This window comes from Neodiprion lecontei, chromosome 4, assembly GCF_021901455.1.
Source record: "Neodiprion lecontei isolate iyNeoLeco1 chromosome 4, iyNeoLeco1.1, whole genome shotgun sequence".
NCBI lineage: Eukaryota > Metazoa > Arthropoda > Insecta > Hymenoptera > Diprionidae > Neodiprion > Neodiprion lecontei.
Genome location: NC_060263.1, coordinates 12,735,745 through 12,757,047, shown reverse-complemented (window position 1 = coordinate 12,757,047; position 21,303 = coordinate 12,735,745). Strand labels below are relative to the sequence as shown.

General features: G+C 36.9%; 2 protein-coding genes and 1 long non-coding RNA gene across 10 annotated transcripts; all 3 read left to right on the top strand.

Moving 5' to 3' along the window:
• Nucleotides 1–1,452: 1,452 nt before the first annotated feature.
• Nucleotides 1,453–3,194, top strand: LOC124294010 (THAP domain-containing protein 1-like). 3 transcript variants are annotated; one of them, XM_046737403.1, is made up of 5 exons: nucleotides 1,453–1,520; nucleotides 1,617–1,698; nucleotides 1,915–2,157; nucleotides 2,225–2,400; nucleotides 2,604–2,877. In XM_046737403.1, the coding sequence occupies exons 2-5, from the start codon at nucleotides 1,637–1,639 to the stop codon at nucleotides 2,699–2,701; spliced, it is 579 nt and encodes a 192-aa protein (XP_046593359.1). In that variant the 5' UTR covers nucleotides 1,453–1,520; nucleotides 1,617–1,636; the 3' UTR covers nucleotides 2,702–2,877. The 3 variants fall into 3 exon arrangements, with proteins under 3 accessions (XP_046593359.1, XP_046593360.1, XP_046593358.1); XM_046737404.1 differs by lacking the exons at nucleotides 1,453–1,520; nucleotides 2,604–2,877 and adding an exon at nucleotides 2,943–3,194 and having other exon boundaries at nucleotides 1,546–1,698; XM_046737402.1 differs by lacking the exon at nucleotides 1,453–1,520 and having other exon boundaries at nucleotides 1,546–1,698.
• A 6,587-nt stretch (nucleotides 3,195–9,781) lies between these two features.
• LOC107218208 (N-alpha-acetyltransferase 80) lies at nucleotides 9,782–12,569 on the top strand. 6 transcript variants are annotated; one of them, XM_046737241.1, is made up of 4 exons: nucleotides 9,782–9,924; nucleotides 10,369–10,482; nucleotides 11,635–11,765; nucleotides 12,124–12,569. In XM_046737241.1, exons 1-4 carry the CDS (start codon nucleotides 9,914–9,916, stop codon nucleotides 12,450–12,452), a joined length of 585 nt encoding a protein of 194 aa, XP_046593197.1. In that variant the 5' UTR covers nucleotides 9,782–9,913; the 3' UTR covers nucleotides 12,453–12,569. The 6 variants fall into 6 exon arrangements, 3 of the variants coding, with proteins under 3 accessions (XP_046593197.1, XP_046593196.1, XP_015511494.1); XM_046737240.1 differs by having other exon boundaries at nucleotides 9,808–9,929; XR_006903853.1 differs by lacking the exon at nucleotides 11,635–11,765 and adding an exon at nucleotides 11,222–11,383 and having other exon boundaries at nucleotides 9,811–10,082; nucleotides 12,124–12,250.
• Nucleotides 12,570–18,046: 5,477 nt separating this feature from the next.
• LOC124293862 lies at nucleotides 18,047–20,811 on the top strand. The gene is made up of 3 exons (XR_006903733.1): nucleotides 18,047–18,323; nucleotides 20,428–20,480; nucleotides 20,619–20,811. It is a non-coding gene; the product is annotated as an uncharacterized LOC124293862 (long non-coding RNA).
• Nucleotides 20,812–21,303: the final 492 nt, after the last annotated feature.

Below are 21,303 nucleotides of genomic sequence, written 5' to 3'. Positions count from 1 at the left end.
AGTCTTACACATGTAAACATAAACACTGCACGAATTTTGCCACATTGAGGTTAGGAAATAAGTAGTAACAGCATGGAGACTAGAGTACAGGATTCCAATTTCTGAGGCGGAGAGGCAGAAAAGGCGTCCGCGAAACTCCGAGATTTAATAGTGCACGGTTTTATCGCCAGCGTCGCTCCGGACGATCAGAGATGAGTAGGGAGATCTCCAACGCTCGGCTTTTCGTGATACCAGCCAAAGAGGATGGGATAGAGCGGAAGGTCTCATAAAACACCAATGTGATTTTTCGTATAAGGCCCACTAGCGCCTCTGTTGAGTCGTAGGACAAACTATTCTTCCCCCACCCTTTATTTCAGCGGGAAATCCGAATGAAATTGACAGGCTACTCACTGTTACGGACCACTTTATAAACTACGTAGATTATGAATATGGGACAAAAGAATAATAGAACATCCACTATTACAAGTAATAAGTGTATTCTTTATTGAAAGTAAAGATTATTGAATAACACAATAACATACGTAGTATATTTAACTATATTTACATTTGGTTAAACTTTAGTAGCGACAAACTTCCGCATTTTTTTAGTTGCTAAGGGTGGCTTATTTTCTGTTTTTCCGCCGGATTCACTAATCTTTCTGCGAATGAACCTGGCCTCCCAGTGACAGCGTATTCTCAAGAATAACTTTAAGAATGCTTCACTAGTATCGATTGTACATAATTCGAGCTTTCTGCACGACTATAATAATATATGAGAGAGAACCTGAGTGACAGTATTCGAATGTACGATGCTTTGAATCACACTTTTGAACGTGCGTTCCCATGCAATAATGTTTTCGAAAACGTTGTTTGTTGCATAGACCAATCCATGCGTATCGGCATAATTTTTCATGATAACATATAATTTATGTTCAGCATCTAAACTATCGTTTTCATCAATTAGTAATTTCTTACAATCTATACAATTATGAGGGGATAAAAATTTTTTACATAAATATCCACAAATATAATAAACTGCAAATTCTAACCATTTTTCGGGCCGGCAACAAAATCGAATATTGAAATTAGAAAATATTTATTTATGTTTATCTTTGGATTTTTCGTACGGTATGTGGCAAATATCAAGGAGGTTAGGTTCTGTTTTGCTAGTAATCAAATTCTACTTACACTGCTATTCGAAAAAATGTATGTTCCCGGTCGGTTCTAGCATTTCTATTGCACCCTTTCACACCGCAGTACACAACCATATTCAATTAGAACAACTTAACCAAAGAACTTAACTTTACAATGAATATTCGATTTCAGCTTTTCTGATACAACTTGTCTTGTTTGCAAATATTGCCGGTGTTGACTCACACACGTATGACGCGATGCACACATATGCAATTGGTTTGTCCTGCGACTCACCAGACGGTGCGCGCGACGGTGGGTACGCTTAAGCTTCCACTCTATCCCATCCTCTTTGATCACTATATACACTGGATTGGATTTAAGCGTGGTGCCGTCACGCCAATTGAACGGTAGCCATTTTGTACAGATTCTTGTCACTTCAGTATATATAAATATATACGTGATATATGTATGTGTATATAATCGATTGTGTTGGAAAATTACAGTAACAATTATTGAGGTAACAATGAGTACCTGCGTTTTTTGCAAAACAAAGCAATCAAAATATTGTGGGCGATCATTTCACAAGTGAGTATACAACGCTGAAGCGTTCTGCAAATGATAACTTGCAGAGGTTATGTCAGTATACGAAGTATTTACTAATTATATTTAACGAGTATTATAACGTACGAATCGTGTCAGTAAAAATTCACAATATTTGAATTATGAACCGATCTTATTATAATTGAAATTGAAAACTCGGGTATTATTGACTCAGGGATTAAATTATAATTCGATATGTAGATTTCCCGTGAAAGATGTGTTGCGCCTTCAGCAGTGGTTAAAAGAAATGAAGAGGAAGGACTGGAAGCCAAACCGAAATAGCACATTGTGTTCGGCTCATTTTACAAATGACTGCTTTGATAGGACAGGATTCCTAATTACATTGAAAAAGAATAGTGTACCAACTATATTTGACAACCCAAAATCAGAGTGTTCATCTTGTCACCGATTAAGGGAATATGGACGTGGCTATTCATTCTTCAAGTAAGTACCGTTACTCAATGCAACATAACGTGTGAATTAATAAATTTAAACTTTGCTTGTTATGTAGGTTCCCATTGGATGAACCTGATATTATGAAGCAGTGGATCGCAAATATAAACATTGGTCCGTGGTCTCCATCAAGTGATAGCTTTCTGTGTTCCGACCACTTTGAACTCTCTTGCTTTCAGAAGAAAAGTAAAAATTATATAACTTTACGAAAAGGCAGTATCCCAACGTTATTTGGTAAGATCTGAAACTATTAATCCCTTTTAGGTCAGAGAAAACTCAGTGTGCATAAAGACATGTTGATGTGATGCACTATTGCGTCAATGTCGTCGAAGCGGTTAATTACCTACAGATTATAAAGTGCTCTGTTACAGAAAAATCGTGTGTGACACATTTCTGTGTATTTCCATTGTCGTTATTTATTAGTAACTTATCTGTAGGTGAAAACTTGCAGCAGACCGAATTTCAGGATGAATCCGATCGGCCCACCACAGTGAATGTAACCAAATTACATGAGCACCTACACATTTGTACCTGATTTGCATGCTCAGATATGTACATCTTTTTTATTTTCTTTTGATTGTGCTTGTAACTTTTTCTTCATGTGAATGGATTGTGGATTGATACTACTAATTATATTGTTGTGGTTTATCGCACGCAACTCTATAAAAATTCCTTAACGTTTGCAAGGAATGTTTTATTTTCCATATTTTTGAATAAAGTTTTTACTCACCCAATTCGATATAGTTTAATTCAAAACTTTTTTTACATGTCTTAAGCTCCACTTTGATGATCAATGGATGGTAAATGAATTCCCTAACGGTTGAATTAGTGTTATACAAATTTTTGAATAATCCGTATGAAATTCAGCCCACCATAGGATAAAGGATAATGGACGGAAACTTCTTAGAATTGAGGACTTCTTTTGAACATAAAGAAAAATCACGCTTAAATACAAGTTTTTCGTCATATTATTTAATGATCTTTTACATCATATAATTGTAAATAATAATATACCTTCGAAAAAATGATTTGTTCTTCATTTAATGTATCAAACATTATTTTACTCGTCAAAAACTTTTTTGTGTGACGAATATATCGTTAGATTTAAATAGCATATTTTACGCAGTTCAAATCTAGCGCGGATTCTGTGACAACTTTCTGTACAAGATGGCGGAGATTCAAGTGTTCAATTGGACACACGAGCTTACACGTAGAGTATACGGTAATATCCAATCCAGTGTATATATATATCAGTGGTGTATATATATATCAGTGTCTTTGATACCAGCTAGGTTAGAGCGTCGACGTGACACCTAGGCTGCCACGCACCGAAGGTGGCCCATTTCCGACCTGACACCTAGGCGGCCATGCATCGAAGGTGGCCCACAATCGTGTGCCAGGCATGAAGTTAGTCGCGCTGTCAGAGTATATATGTATAGATATACTCTGTCGATCGAGCAAGTGGTTGCCAATCGCATCCTTGTCCCCGCTCGCACAGATGTTTCCAGGAATGCAAGAAGTGGGATTTTTTTTTGTTTCAATTATGAAGGTCAGCAAATAAAAGTATGTCTAGATTTCATGAATTTAGGATTCAATTAGCGGACGCTGAACCAAAATAATTAACCATTCCCAGCCCGAATACTTTCTTTTTTGAAGTTATACTTCTTTAGGCGCGTTATGAAAAACTGATGAGAGTGAAATTTCAAGATGCGCGCGCATCACTGTAACACAAAATTAACAGGATGAAGTTGCCCACTTAACCGAATTCATCAAGTCTCGAAAAAAAGCTAACGTTGGTACGCTTGTCGCCTCTGATCACTGTTTTCATATTTATTTATAATATTTATCCACATGGTTTTAGTTTTTACAGTCACAACACGTGTTTTATTTTCATACAAGTGCGAATTATATATGTGGCAATAAAATATATTCAGTAGTGATTTAAATTGAATATTTGGATTAATATTATTTACTATTTGTGAATATTAGTGAAAAAATTGTGCTAAAATACTTTTTCAAGTGCTCCAATATAATTGAGGTTAGTTATCCGTATGTATTATTTATTGATATAAATTAAAATATCATTATTGAAGTTATACTTCTTTATTTAATATAATTATTACTAAATATTATTAAATTATCAATGTTGAATACTTATTATTTAATGATGCCAAAGAAGTATAACTTCTCACGCGCGTACATAAGTACACGCACCCATTTTTTTTTTTTTACTAAATATTATTTTTTTATTGATATGAAAATATGTGACGCCTGGTGTTCTCGAATATTTGTACACGCAGTCTATGGAAAAATATACGAAGCCAGCTCGATAACAATTATGCAAAATGTGCAATGGGCAAGTGGTTGGGGGAATTTTTTTTTTCTCGAAACTACTCGGGTACCACATGAGGATGGAGTGATGTGGAACAACGGGTTCGATCGCAGTTCACTTTTTTTTTTTTTTTTTTTTAAATTCAAACCCGGCTTTTTTTTGTGTTATCGGAGAGAAAAAACAAATGAAAGGAGGAAAATTTCGAGTGCCGGTCGATTTTTTCCTTCTTTCCTTTTGCTTTTTTTTTTACTGAACCCACCTTTTTTGTAGTGGGGGTAACTCAGAAGAGAACAAATAATTGAAACAATAAAATTCCGAGAGTGAATCGATTTGTTCCCCGTTTTTGGCGCCTCTTTTTTTTCCTTACATTTTTTTTATTTCATATTTTTACTTGATCCCGCTTTCTTTTTTGTATTTTTGATAACCGAGAAGAGAAAAAAGGAATGAAAAAAAACAATTCCAAGAGTGTGTAGATTTTTTCCATATTTGTATATGGAATACGTTTCGAGTTTCCACGCTTTTGCCACTGAGATGTACAGTTTATTCGCGGGCTTTGTTTCGCCCAAACTTCACACGCTATGTGTGATATTTAGCGCATACTCGAATGATATATTTATTTTGAGAATTTCCTGTCCCTTGGATAGAGCTGCAGGATTCGGTCTCTGGACTCGGAAGGAAGGTGGAGAAGGATAACTCGTTAATTGTGTAATTAACTCCTGGAAAAGCCTGAATAATTTGACCACTTCAACTTGGTTTTTCGAGATAGCCTCAGAATTTGTTTTCTCACCCTCATGTGCCAAGGCACGAGTGGAATAGACCCATCATCATAGGCCGTGTAAACGGTTGAGGGTCAAACTTGGTCTGTGAGTGTGAAGCACGCACAGATAGATCGCTTTGAGAGGTTGACTCGTGATGCGAAATATTTATTTCCGGAAAGGAAATATTGCAATGATACGTCAATGTTTTGTTCCCGTGAGGCGGGATAAGAGACAGGATGAAAGGTTGTGAACTTATTCTTCTGGTAATCTCTGAGAGATTTTTGATAATTTAGGAAGGGATAGTTCTTCTTCATTTGCTCTGATATTAATGAAGTTTGCCGGCGGCAAGACTGACTATTAATTGCGTGATAGCATGTTGGTCAGAGGGACGGTATTTGATTATTCTGGATCGTTGACTAGTCGGTTTTGTGATGGATAATGATTTGTTTAGTGGGAACTAAGACAGAATATTATTCGTGTGCTAGTATGGTAGTCGGAAGGACTTAGATAATAGTTCGGTTTACCTATGGGTAGACTCAATATTATTTATGTGATAGCCTGGTCATCAGAGGGACGGTATTCGATAATGAGGAATCGTCGCTGACAGTTGATTTTGATATTATAATTATTCGTTTAGATAGTACTGAAACAGAATATTACGTGTGTGATAGCATAGTAGTCAGAAGGACTTTGATAGTGATTCGGTTTGCGTATGGCAAAACTGAATATCACTAGCGTGGTAGTTAAAGGCAAGGGGATTCTACGCAAACGTACCTTCACCTGTATTAAGACATTCAGTCGCAATGACCGTGACCACCGTGACTCTCTACGGGTTCAGGTGTCCTACCTATGGGTCAGGGGATTGTGAGACGATCACCGTATCTGAGCTATGAGGTCAGACGCAATGCTGTTCTTCACTCAGACACGGCTCCCTAGTACCTAAGGAGTTTTTTATTGAAATCAAATAAAAAATTATTAGTACGCTGAATGCTCTCCTTTGATGGGAAGTGGTGTTGAGGATTCCTTGGACGGGTACTCCACGTCTCCTGATTGTGGGTCCTTGGTGTCCGGCTCCTCGTGGATGTGGGAAGTATGGGTCTTCTCGTGGAAGTCTTCGATGATCTATCCTGGCGGTTGCTCAATAAGTGATAGATAGATAGATTTGCATTTGCGCTCGTCTTATATACTCTTATTGTCTAGTTACGCCGTTTTCGGGGATAGAGATTCGTCGCATTCCCTGAAGAAGGGGTACGGTAAATCGTGCGATTTGATTGGGTTCCCGGTATGTGGCGGGGTTATCGAGTAGACAGTGAGATTTGGGCTTGGGTTTACCAAGCAAAATATTAGGGGGCACGCGTCGAACCCCAGGTGTCGGTACGCCAGCCAGGCGTCCCGTCACAATACATATTAGGGTGGGCCAAAAAAATCGACTATTTTTTTTTCACTTTGTACTCCGAAAACTTGGTTGGTAGAGACGTCAAAAACATTCTCTCCAAGTATAAGCTCTTAATTTTAATAGGAAGGTCCTGCGCCTAACAGATTTCTATTTTTTTCTTATGGTGAGGAAGAAAAATACATATCTCGGTATCCGCTATTTATAAAAAAAATGTGTATCACATTTTCGTAGCAAAATGAATTCTCTACAAAAAAGGTCTCCCACAATTTTTTTGTATACCTCACTGTTCAGAAGATATTCACCTTCAAACTGTAATGCACACGATTTTTAACAGTTTTTTGTTAATAATTCAAACAATTTCAATTAAATTCATAAGTTTCGGGAAAATTTGTACAAATTTCACTTTCTATACATATCCTTACTGATATTAGTAAGGATTATATATATATATATATATATATATATATATATATATATATATATATATATAGGTATATCTCGAAATATATCCCGAAACGACGAAGTTTACAATGTATCACTTTGTATGTGATCACGGATGCCCCCAAATTTATCTACCAATTTTTTGATCGTCAGTCGCAACTCGCGTTACGAATACGTAATCGTAATCTCGTAATAAGGGAGTGACTTCTGTATGTGCTTTGTTGCATCGAAAAACATACAACAATGGATAAAAACAAACCGCAACGTGCGCGCGATCTCTGCGCTTACCGTGGTTGTAACAATTCGAAATTTACGGGAACAAAACTATAAAGGTTTTCTGTGGCAGGAGGTTGCCGCCGTGATATATTTCGAGATATACATGCAAAATTTCTCATAAGTATTTGAATCGAGAGTCGACCGGCGAAATCGAAGTATAATGCAAAAAACAAGAAACCGGGTCGATTGTGATAAAACAAAAATCAATGAGCTTTAAATTTTTGGATCCAACATTTTGGGTGGGTAAACGACCAAATGGGGGTATGACACCGCCTAAAGGGAGGAAAATGTTTAATATTCCATATGATCATTTGTGTATATATATATATATTGGGGTGCTTTTTTTTTCAACTATTTTTTTTTCGGTCCCATTGTGAAATTTTGTTGGAAATACAACAAAAAAAAATTCCCTGAAAATTTGAGCCCTTAATATTAATATTAAGTGCTCGCCCAAGGCATGTAAAGATTTCCCGCTTAAAATACACGTAAACTTTAATTTTTTTCTACAAAACATCTACAGGTCAGAGGCATTGTATGGTACAGTCTAGGACATCAGTAGGTTTTCTTCAGAATGAAATACTCTACAAAAGTGCTCATTGCGGTGAAGTCGTAACTCACACCGGCGAGGTCGCACGGGCCACCCAAACCCAATTTTTTCATGAAATTCTTGTTTTTTTGCATATATACTCTGCAAGCGCGACTAACTTCATGCCTGGCACACGATTGTGGGCCACCTTCGGTGCATGGCCGCCTAGGTGTCAGGTCGGAAATGGGCCACCTTCGGTGCGTGGCCGCCTAGGTATCACGTCGACGATCCAACCTAGCTGGTATCACTGTTACGTACCAGCCGGTATCCACGGCGACACGCTCTCTGCGCCCTACCTCACCAGCGTGCAGTTACCATAAGAGAGCCTTACGTGCTCTTACCAATAGTCGTAAATTAATGCAACCACACATAGTTACCATCGTAACGTCCAAAATATTATGTCGATAGTTCTCATACGCTAGATGAACCGTTATTTCATCAGTCAAATTCATAACATATATGGTATATATATTTTTTCCCATTCAACCGTTATACCTTTCAACATTAGCTTTCACATAAAACCTTTGATTTACGATCTCAACCGCAATAACCCAAAGTAATAAACACCTGCAGTAGTTGAGATAATCGAGTAGACTAAACACCGGAAACGTGGGAAGAGAAATCATGGATAGCTCACAGAGACAGAAACCCTTATTCTCAGAATTCAGGATAGCGGCTTCACTTTAATGACGATAAGACCTATTAGCGCTTCGCCGCTTGCTTCCCCAAACCAACCACCTTGCGCTAATCCCCCACCGAGATCTCATGTACTAATCAAAAACCTTACCCCCAATTATTTCATCATCCTTAACCAATCATCCGAGACCCGCGGGAAACCGCGACTCTTTTTGAACTCTTCCTACTTTCCCTCCAATTCAACCCTTTCACAGAACAGAATAGTACAGAGAAGAACTTCAGACATCATAGATAACAGATCAGAACCTTACCGAAATCCTAGAATCAAATCACATTATAAGTAATTCAGAACCTCCGAGACTTGTCAACAGTTTGTGACTGCGACAGTGATCAACATCAGTTTGTACCACAATTGTAAACCTACCATTGAGAACTAGAAGGAGATTGTTAATAAATGTGTAGTTAACCCAAGTGTTGTTATAAATAATTATTTCAATCACGCGTAGTGATAGTTGGCACGAGCCTTACCTAACAAACTCTCAGAATTGTAGGCGATTTGAACGAGAAGATCTGAGGAGCTGATCAGCGGATTCCCGAGATTCACATATACCAACTACGTAAGTCAGGAGAATAATTAAATCACGCAGCGAATCAGAATCGACTCGAAACGTTCCTTTCAGAACGTAACATCACGAACAGCCGAGCGTTGGAGATCTCCCTACTCATCTCTGGTAATACAGTGATATAGTGACCAAAATTATAATAATTATAATAAACGTAAATATGTGCGGCATCATGGAGACTATTATATTTAACACTTTACCGACCGCTAGCGTTTCAACAGTATACGCACGTCCGGTCGGTAAGCGTTGGCGACGAAAAGCCTATTAATAGGCTACCGGTCGTTAATGTGTTAATATACATATAGCTATCGGTCCAGAGTGACGACAGCGCTGCTGTAGCGGAACCTTTATTTCTCATAGTTCCGTATAGTTAGCAGATAAATATAGCAACAATAAAAAATAATAATTGTTATATTTATCTGCCAACTATACGGAACTATTTCTCATGATTTCGCAGAGACTGGACTCCTGTACTCTAGTCTCCATGAGTAACAGTGTGTCTGATCTAAATATATGTATATGTATATATATGATTACGATCTTTTTGATCGCAGCGCCGCCGTCTAAGCCGGGATTTCGTGTACATTTCTGAAGCACGCTTTGTCTACTCCTTTACTCTAGTCTTCATGGCAAGAAGCCTCGAACGAAAGTGTCAACATTATTTGAGAGATAATGCTTTGAACTTATCTGTCAGCTGCAATGTTGCGAAAGTAGGGTAAAATGATAATAACAAATTATAATGCCTGTCAGAAGATTCATTCTCTGTTTACAAAGGGCTGCGTAGTGCGTCACAATACTCATAATATTCATAACTTACATACTGTTATTACATTTTATTTGATTCCTAAAAAACGAACATCTGGTCAAGGTAATTTGTACGGTTTTGTAGCTGATTCTAATTATAGAATCTTTTAATTTAATTACATTTATGAAAATGCTCAGCAATCACATTTAGTATTTTTCTGAAACTTCAAAATCAAATTCTAAAAATTTTGACCTCCATTTTTTGAACCCGAGTTGTCACTTCATTTTGAGTAAAATGTATTTAATTGGATATACGATTGATCATAATATTTCTGTAGTCAATTAATTAAAATAGAAATAGTAAACTAACTGATTGCAACACATGTGTTAAACACTCAATATTATTACAGGAACATTATGAAAGACACATCCTACACAGTGGTACCGCTGCATGAGAGAATAGAGCTCACACCTCAGTGCTGTAAATTAGTAAATTCTGAATGGCCGAGAAGCGAAGTTGCACGGTAAGTTAAGATGAAGTTTCTATTAAATTTCTATAGCACGATTGGAATAATAGAGATATTACAAGACAAGAAAACATTATTTTGATTTTGGTATTTTTGGATTATGAGTAAACTCTGATCTATCATGTTATAAACAGTTTCAAAATGACTAATTTTATCTAAACGCTTGGAAGTATAAGATTCGCACTACATGGATAAAGTGCTTAAAGCTCCAAGCCGATCAGCTTCTAGAAACTTCCCATCAAAGATCTTTATATTATTATAAGTCCACATCTTTTGTTGAGGTGTAAAACATTGATAGGGGCTTGTGTGGCAGAATTTAGGGCAAGAGCATTATTTTTTGATCTTACGACACAGATGAATCAACAGAAGAGTTTTTATATTCACTATTCATGTTTCTCCTCCACTGCTTGCAAGCATACAGGCTAGAAAAGTATAAGAGATGTGTTAAATGAAGGCCGGTATACATGGCGCATAGTTTGACGAGCTTGGCTCGCCTCATTGAGGCTTGTTCTATTGTGAGAATCTAAATCTCGACTGTTCTCACACTGTTTAGATTGATGAGCAGGCGCGACTTTTGTAGGCTTGTCCGCATCTTGTCCAAAAATCCCTTGCAGTCAAAAATGTCTAAATGCTGAGAACGTATTGCTACTCGTGCAGCAACATGTGTGAACACATTCACGAGCGAAGCCTCAACATGCGGCGCTTGTCGTTTGACTTGTGTTAAATTTACTTACAGTTAACAGGTAAAGTCGCGTCTTATCATGCTGTGCCGAGCCTTAGCGTGCTCGTCCATTCATATGATGCACTGCATGCCGAGTCATGAAGAAAGTTTGCTGAACCATGCGCTGTGTAACCCGGCCTTAACAGCTTTGGACAATTATGTGGTATTCTTATGTCAGTAGGTAAGCATGATAGTTATGTTCCGAATTTTAATAATGGCTTGCCTCCAAAAAACGAATGGCAAGTGCATTCCTAAAAGAATTTAGCTGAAAGAAACAAAATTTCGAGTTATCCAAAGTATGTTCTTTTGAAAAACTGTTTGTTGAAAAAATTCAGCAAGGTTTGATTAAGTAAAGTAGAAGTTTTAGTCGTAAATCTACTTAATATCATTTCCATTTTTGAAATTATTTAGATATTTTTTTTTTACAGGTTGAGAAGCTTGAATTCTTCATGTGATAAATTTCCTACGTGTCTTCTTCTTTTGGATGATACATATGTCATAGGACATTGTAAAATATCCTTAGTACCTAATATTTCGGACAGTTGTTTTATAGAATCTGGTGAATATATCTTGTAATCAAAATTATACAATTAGATGATGGATTAATTATAAAAGATTCATCTCGTTTTATCAACACCGGAGATAAGAAAGAAAACAATTGTTCTGTGATTAAAAAAAAATGCATATGTATTAATTTCCCAGCTTTTTTTCGTTTCACCCTTCATTGAGATACCTACATGTTCATGGAGGCGTCAACAGTTATTTATAGTGGAATAATTCACATTTCTCAATTTTCCGAATTAAATTAATACTTTCCAATCATGGATAATTAGAAAAAAATCGATGTGTGATGAATTCCAAACGTTTTGACGTATGCCAAAAAACCATAAATTATTTATATAAATATGTGATTTCAGTTATAATTGACCAAAGATACAGAGCACGTGGGTTTGGAACTATGCTAATGCAAGGAGCAGAGGAATATGTAGCAAAGCGAGGTATCGTTAATGTTTTTCTATCAACAAAGGGGCAAGAATACTTCTACAAAAAAATGGGATACAAAATTTGTGACCCAGTGAGCTTGTATGGAAACTCGTATATTACTGGGGACGGATTGCCTCCTATTCCAAAACAGGTGCTGAAGGACTTTAGATCAAACGGACGATCTCCGCCTCCTATGCCTGTTATACGAAATTCTGGGTTTCCATTTTCAACCGTGAAAACGTACATGGTAAAAAATATGTGAATTATGATAATTGTTACAATACCGACGCTTATTACTATTAATACTGTCTGTATGCCTTGTAAAAGAAATATATTTTTGAGATATTTTTATTTAATGAATAAACACCATGACAACGTACCTATAAAAGTATATTATAAAATGTAACTTAGTAGATCTGGGATTCGTTAAAATTTTTCGGTGGTATACTGGTATACTATTATACTTTAAAGGAAATCAATTTGAAAGTTGGAGTTTTATTGAATATTATTAGCATTACGAATATGCAAATGAATAACTATTAATATTCAGGATAACTTTAACTTTGAAATTTCTTTTCTTATGAAAATTTTTCTAACAAGAGTAATTTTCCTAATGACATTGTTTCTTCTGCTATAATTTTGATCTGTTTAATATCCGGAACTCGAATTTTATTCGTGTATCTTCTATAACATCAAATGAAATATAATGCAGATGTTTTATCATAATGTAATCTGAGATTCCATAGCAAATATTGCCGTATTCTTGGATTTCACCGAATACTTCGATTTTTTGCCCTTGTTGGAATGGAATTTGATCACTTACATTTGTGAATAAGACTTCACCTCTGAATTTTCCGTCTGTTGCTGTTCCTAAACAATTATGATCTGTGTTTTGTTCAGAATGCAAAATTCATCTCGAAGGAATCCTTGGATTTCTAAATATTATTCGAAATATATATTTTAGCAATTGTAAATTTATCATCAATTCTAGATCCATATAGAGATCGAGTTAGTTCATATCATATCTCACTTAACCAGTCAGATTCCTCTCCGATATTTTCGAAATCATGAAGTTGTTTGATTTTCGCGTGGCCAATGTGATCAAGGACGCCTAATCGTGATGATTTTGAATTATTGTTCAAAAGTATTTCATTTAGCTTTCCACGATTAAGATTTGATTTTTTCTTGGCCCATCCAGTCTGAATTAGGAGAATCTGATGGAAAAATATATGATATCTGCTAATTTGCGGATATCCATTAATTATAGTAGGTAATTATACGGTTTGGATATGTGCATAAAAACATGCATCGTTTATTTTAATTATATCTGAAAATTTTATGGCGTCTTTGTTCCAAGCGAATCATGAATTTTTGAGTCTATTAATTCGCATTTATCACTGTAATGTGTAATTCCAAATGGCCAAAGTTGACTGGAATATTGAAAAAATTCCCTCCAAGTACAACGTATAACGTATAATATATATTCCAAAAGTTACCGTAAGATTATTTTACATAAAGTTCTAAGCTCCTTCAGCTGATGTTATTAGTGAGGAAATTTTTGGCAATGTTCTAGCATATGTTTATACAATAGAACTTCGAAAACGTGACCTACCGCATGCACATATGCTATTAGTATTAGATTATACAAATAAATTGATAACTCCAGAAGCCATCAATAAATACATCAGTGCCAAGATATGTTTCAATGATCGCGAGTTACAGGAACTAACTATAAAACATATATTACATGGTTCTCATACAGAATATTCTCTATGTTATAACGTAAAAACAAATGCTTGTTTAAAGAAATTCCCTAAAAAAATGTGTGATTTTGCACAGTTTGAAAAAAATGGATTCTCTACATATCGACGGACAGATAATCGAGACGAAGGTCATGTGTATAATCAAAAGGTAGAAATTTCGTTAAGGTTGACAACTCCATGGTAGTTCCTTATAATCCATATTTACTCCAAAAATATAAATGTCATATAAATGTAGAGTACTGCGCGTCGATTATTAGTACGAAATATACATATATCAATATTCACACAAAGGACATGACAGAGCATATTTAAAATTAAACAGAGAGAGAGTGAGAGAGTGGGCGGGAGGGAGGGAGGGAGGGAGGAAGAGAGGGCGGGAGAGAGAGAGAGAGAGAGAGAGATGTTTATTTCGTGCTCTGGGACTGAGGTCCCCTAAGAGCACCGTGCAAAAATCAATACATAAAATATTATAATAGGTTACAGGCGATCGTGGAAGCTTAAAATTAAAGTAAACAATGAACAGTAAATAGTGAGTAGTTAAAAGTGAAGAAAATGAATTTTAACATATAGGTATAAAGTTTTACGAGAGAGCGCGCAAGGCGCGCTTACTCTCGAAAAAAATAAAGTTGTACATACAAAAAGTTTTACATTAATAAATAATAAATTATAAATTATGCTGATTCTACAAGCATACATTGGGGACTAAGCATTACCATCTGCAAGCAATAACGCACGAAAGGCCGTCTTAAAACCTTGCAAGGAGGCGCTCCTCCTGAGGTCTATTGGTAAAGAGTTCCAAAGTGTACAGGCGGAAATCGCGAACGACTTGCGGAAACACTCCGTGCGGAAAGGTGAGACCACACAGTCTACATCGAAGCGCACACGTCGAGTGCCATGCAAAGCGACGGGAACAGGACGTGCAATAAGGTCGAGCAAATAACGCGGTGCCCCAAAAAGCCGAATTGCAAATACAAAGGACCCCAGGAAGTAGCGACGACGTTCCGCCACCTTTAACTAACTCAAGGCCCGGAAATAAGGCGTCATATGCTCATCGCGGCGCACATCAAATATAAACCACACGGCGCAATTTAAGGTGCCGCTGACCTGGCATGTCCTATATATATTTCGTGACGTCAGAAGCGGGGAAATCGCCCGCACAAATCCTGATAAAACGGGGGTACGAATCTGACTGGGAAAATTTTTAAAAGATAGCTTGAATAAAATTGTACGTCTGTATCTCAGTCACTACTATCGCAGATCATTGATAACGTCTAATAAAAATAATGATGAACTCAATAAAATCACGTCTCGTCAAACATGGCCGATCGGGCTAGCGACTTGTTGAATATTCACCGTTTGTACGATATCAGAATTTCTTTCACTTTTGCCAGGGAGATACCGACGTACAAAAACACACACGTAATCCGGGAAAACCTATAGCACCAGTCAGTTTTCTGTAAATATGGCACGATTTGTGCGGGCGATTTTCAGGTGACAGGCGCCCGTTCTGATGCACGAGAAGTCTGTAATTTAGTTCAACGTTGAACCTCCAGAAGCGCTGTAGTCGACCGAAGCGGTGTTACGTTCCGAGAGGAACGTTTCGAGTCGACTCTGATTCGCCGCGTGATTTAAATTGTTCTCCTGACTTACGTAGTTGGTGTATGTAAATCTCGGGAATCCGCTGATCAGCTCCTCAGATCTTCTCGTTCAACTCGCCTACAATTCTGAGAGTTTGTTAGGTAGGGCTCGTGCCAACCATCACTATGCGTGATTGAAATAATTATTTATGACAACACTTGGGTTAATTACACATTTATTAACGGTCTCCTTCTAGTTCTCGATGGTAGGTTTACAATCGTGGTACAGATTGGTGTTAATCACTATCGCAGTGACAAACTGTTAACAAGTCTCGAAGGTTCTGAATGACTTATAATGATTTTATTCTAGGATTTCGGTAGAGGTCTGATCTGTTCTCTATGATGTCTGAAGTTCTTCTACTTATTCTGTTTTTGGGAAGGTTGACTTAGAGGGAAAATAGGAGGAGTTCAAAAGGAGTCGCGGTTTCTCGCGGGTCTCGGATGATTGGTTGAGGATGATGAAAAAATTGGGGGTAAGGTTTCTGGTTCGTGCGTGGGATCTCGGTGGTGGATTGGCGCGAGGTGGTTGGTTAAGAGAAGCAAGCTGCGAAGCGCTGACTGGTCTTGTTTTTGTTAAAATAAGGGCGCTATCCTGAATTCTGGGAATAGGGGTTTCTTTCTCTGTGAGCTATCCGTGATTTATCTTCCCTCGTTTCCGGTGTTTGTCTTTTTGGTTATCTTGAACTGTTGCAGGTTTATTATTTTGGGTTATTACGGTTGAATGGGAAAAAATATATATATAACATGTATGTTATGAATTTGACTGATGAAATAACGGTTAATCTAGCGTGTGAGGACTGTTGATATAAGAATTTGGACGTTGTGATGGTAACTAAGTGCGTTGGTATTAATCTACGACTATCGGTAAGAGCACGTAGGGCTCTCTTATGGTAACTGCACGCTGGTCAGGTAGAGCGCAGAGAGGGCGCCGCCGTGGATACCGGCTGGCACGTAACAGCGGTACCAGATGGTAAAATGACATGGTAATACGCACACGTCCTATGTTTCTGCTAAAGCAACAATCTGCAGTGCCGACGAGAGCATAGGCTTTTAGGTGGATACGAAAAAATGTACAACTCACTAAGAATAACCGTTAGATTTTGAAATTCGTGCATATTATAAGGCATCGTTGGGAAATGGTAACATCAGTTCACAATCGCGGTAACTATTCGTAATCGCACGTAGCCCGACTATACGTGAACGGGGCAGTCCATGCGAAACCGACCAACCCGTGACCTCGACCAATTTTTATTCTATTGAAAATTTTACACTTTCTTGTACCTGCCAAAAGCAGTCTTTCTGAAATATTTTAGATGTTTGTCTCAACCCATCCAAACACCATAAATTTATCAAAATATCGCACAATTTTTTTTTAAATGCTCATGGCTTTTCCAAAACCCGATATTAAAATAACATACTGTTTCTTTTCTCGTTTTGAGTCGTAGTTCCGCAAAGAAAATTATTCTTTTTTATTTTAATGAAGGGTTTTGGAGCATTCTACATCGAGTACGCACCACTTAAATCTACCTTTTTTCATCGATTTGATAGAAAATCATTAACAAAAACGAAAATACCTATCCTTTAATTTCTGTTCGTCGAAAAGGCAGATATAAATGGCGAATAATTGACATAGAATGCCCCATATACGCTCCGGATATCCTCATCTAATAGTAGCATCAATGTCCGTAAAATTGTCATACTTACAGATTATTGACCGAAAGATTAGATGCGGCAGTAAAATAAATACCGAAATTGCAGGAAACACGCAAGTATAGGCGTGAGGGTTTAGGGTTGAGATGAAAAATTGTGCTCTTGAACAGACCATTATTTATTTATTTATAGCAAATATGGAGGGGGGGGGGGGGCCGGTTGATAATCGTCCAAGCCTGTTTTAAAGATTACCCTAATACATACGCGAAATTGTTTCTGAACCGGATGTGTTTAACAATACTAGAAATACATCCCGCAAAAAATCTATGTCATTGTACATACATACAATTACTGCATACAACGGTTCAAGATTCGTGGCAAATATTTTACAGGGCCGATCCTTGTTAAAATTCTGATGAAGAATTTGCTTGCCAATTTTTTCTGTTTTTAATTCTCAACAAATAAGGATTTCATACTTTATTTGCTTCGTTTCATTTGTCAATTACGCCTAGTTCTGAATGATGCTAGCAAAATTTTTTTTTACATTAGACGAACTACCTGAAAGTTACTCATTAGGTGGAAATCGTTATAAAACTACATACCGTGACTTCTCGTAGATGGTATACGCTACGGATACGCTAGCGAGTTTTGGGTTGGTTTCTGCATCGTATACGACCTACGAAAAGTCAGGGTATATGTTACTGTTGTACATCAAATCCGGCACAATCCTATAAGATTTCACAGAAATTTGGAACTCTCGAAGGAATCAACTTCTTCGGATTCCGAGTACTATCCCTCACACCCCACTGTCCCCACTATCCGCGCGGCCGTCACTTCTGCGTTTCCTCGCGTACCGTCCACATTCACTTTTCGCGGCGAACGAAGCAAACGCGAGTGTTTTGGTAATTTGCCGTGTCACAAGTTCTAATCACGTGCAAATTTTCACGCGGCCAGTGTGTATACAGATATTTGTTACAAACAACAATAATCTTGTGAGTGCAACAATGGATGAGTTACGTCGCACGGCTGAACCGAAAAAAGGTTAAATTTGACGCACCGACGAACGAATCGTTCGTTGCAATGGTAAGTGTTTTATACTGCAAATTTCTGTTATGCAATTATACATATCATTTACAAGAATCCTGCCAAATCTGCACTTGCTATGCAGGGTGATTCGTAATTCACAGCAAATACTTGACAGGGCGAATCCTTGTCAAAATTGGAGTCGAAAGTTCCTCAGAAATTTTTCGGGAAAACGCCTTTTTTCATTCAAAGAAATGGAAATTTAATTTTTTCGGATTTCTGTTTCGATCAACCTTTTAATTTCTTGGGTCATCGTCAGAATTGATATCGAAATTCCCCGGTTAAGTTGTAAATAATTTGTACGAAAATTTTTTTTTCACAGCTGTCTCGGGGGGGTCACTGGGGGTGTAAATTCAAAATGGCGACCAAATCATGCTTATGCGTATATTCGAAAAATGGTTTTTTTAGGTTAAAATGGTTTTTCTTGAATAACTCGGCTGGTTTTGATTTTACAGAAAAACCGTCAGAACAAAAGTTGTATTAATTTTGATTCTCTACAAGTTTAGTTCCTACAGTTTTTCTTCCAGGATCAAGATTTTTGGAATTAAACCTGAAAAAAGCGACGAATTCGAAATATTTCCATTATCTCGTTTATTTTCAACTTAATGGCATAAATGAATAGCAACAAACTTGTTGATAATCAAATTCTGAACAACTTCGGTTCTCACCTCTTTTTCCAAAAATCGATATTTTCGGAATTTAACCCGAAAAGGAAGGATTCTCCGTCAACTCGGCCACTTTTTTTTCGACCCATAATTGGTTAAATCAAAGTACTACTAAAAGGTGCTCTGCGTGAATTTTTTCAGATTTTGCAATTCATTATTTGAGAAATTGCCGTTTTTTTCTTCAAATGAATATACACTACCGTTCATAAGTATGGAAACACTCGCCCCAGATTGTTCTCACTGTACCCATGATGCTCATTGTATTTCTACGAAAATGTACACCGTTGAGGAGTGGGGGGGGACTTCCAGCATTTTCATAGTATAGAAAAAAAATGTAGAAAACAAATCGTCTTGTTTACGTTTACTTCGAAAGAGTGGCGTTCGAAAGATCGTCGTTTTTTTGACATTTGTTTCGATCGTCGTTCTGTTACACATTTTTCAAAATATTGAGTAACCAAATTGTATACGTGTTTCAAATTTTCTTTTCTCTGTTCTCTTCATATATAATCATTTTGATTTTTCGTTAGGAGTGTGCAGAACATAAGAATTGCTGAATGCTTCGTTGCGAATACCACAATTTTATCGGAGCCTAGATTCGAATGCTCGGAGAGTTCAATTATTATAATCGTACGGTAATTTTCTTTTCCGATAATAGGAGAAATTTACACGTGTTGACATATACCCTAAGTACGATGCAAATATGCGAGAAATTTCAAATCTTGCGGAAAATAAATATTACGACTGTTATTATTTCATCATATAAACCATAAAAAGTCAGTTGGAACGAAATTTAGGTTCTTGAATCAGAAATATCATTCTGACAAAAAATGACCGCGTATTTTCCAAAACAATGAAAGCTTTTTCGAAGTGATATGTGAGCATAAAAAGTCAAAACCTATTTCTACGATTTTTTTTTCCGAAAGCGCCGAGTCATTCAATTTTGTTGCAAAATGGGCGCGCAGTAAACTTAAAGAATCAATATCTCATCTCCGGTTCTATTTGACGTAGAAAAATGATTCACAGCACATTCGCGAGCAGGGAGGATAAGCTTTCGTAGAAAACTTTGGTTTATCCGGAAACATTGAACATTGTAATTGTTATTAACGAACGAATTGTTTAATGGTACCATTTTTTGGCGAGGCTTCTACCATTTTATAGATTCTGTAAAAAATCTTTCCGATTACAAATAATCCGTCGGGTTTGACGAGGAATTTCCCATTCATATTCATTCCGAACGACCATACGAGTACGTTAGATATCTGCTATCGGTAGTAAAATATTGAACACGGTGAAATTTAGAGTGATTCGTAAAAAATGAATATCTTAATTTCAAAAGAATTATCTCAACTTTTCGGATTATTCAAGATGATCAAAATTTTTAATCACACTATTCCATTTCATCAGATTCGACCATTCACTTTTAACATTTTTGGGTATAGTGAGATGGCGCGGACACATGGTTATAAGAGAACAGAAGAGGACCCATGTATTTGTATGTGTCTTTATATGATAAGGAGGGGAGAGCATGAATTCTCTGCCAAAGTATATTTTTATCGACAAGTACTAATCATGTTATGGATTCTGCATTGAAAAAGCGAAACAACCAAATGAACACGCTTATATTTTACAGGATAATCCGTCGTAACCGTTGGACGGACGCAATGTCACATGCCGCGAGAAGATCTTCGTGGAGTGGTGAACTATGTTCGAATTACATTACTTCGCAAAGGATGTTAGAAACTCCCATCAACCGGGAGAAGGAACTGTTTCGTACAACCCGCAGCTTCATAGTTACCTCGAATCTCAGATACTATTTCCTTGCATTTAATATCCCAGAGGGTATAAAAATAATCCTCAACGTCGATGTCAACAATTGTTTTATATATCCATAGTAACATGAATAAAGTGTTACAATATTATATATAATCATTTTTTGAAACCCTTTTCACTGGTAAAATAGCTTCGAACATAAAATTATTTCATTATTGTCAGTAGAGTTGTGTGTAACAAGCGATGTACAATTCCAGAATGATTCCAATACAGTAATACCCCGAAGTTACGCTATGGGTCGTTCCGGCATTGACGGCGTATGTCGAAAAAAACGTAAGTCGGGGTGCACGTTTTATACAACTGTATAATGTACATATATATATATATATATATATATATATATATATATATATATATGTATAAATACTCACCAGAGATAATCATGTATGTACCTCATAGAAAACCTCTAAAGAAGAATGAGAAATACTCTTCATTTTGGAAATAGAAAATGTTCGAGCACGTCTGCCGACACAAAGATTTTTTTT

Coding starts and splice junctions, on each gene's coding strand:
- LOC107218208 (XM_046737240.1), top strand. CDS start 9,841: ATGGCAAGAAGCCTCGAACGAAAGTGTCAACATTATTTGAGAGATAAT. Junction 10,483..11,634: donor CCGAGAAGCGAAGTTGCACG/GTAAGTTAAGAT, acceptor TTTTTTTTACAG/GTTGAGAAGCTTGAATTCTT. Junction 11,766..12,123: donor CAGTTGTTTTATAGAATCTG/GTGAATATATCT, acceptor ATGTGATTTCAG/TTATAATTGACCAAAGATAC.
- LOC124294010 (XM_046737403.1), top strand. CDS start 1,637: ATGAGTACCTGCGTTTTTTGCAAAACAAAGCAATCAAAATATTGTGGG. Junction 2,158..2,224: donor CGTGGCTATTCATTCTTCAA/GTAAGTACCGTT, acceptor CTTGTTATGTAG/GTTCCCATTGGATGAACCTG. Junction 2,401..2,603: donor CAGTATCCCAACGTTATTTG/GTAAGATCTGAA, acceptor ACTTATCTGTAG/GTGAAAACTTGCAGCAGACC.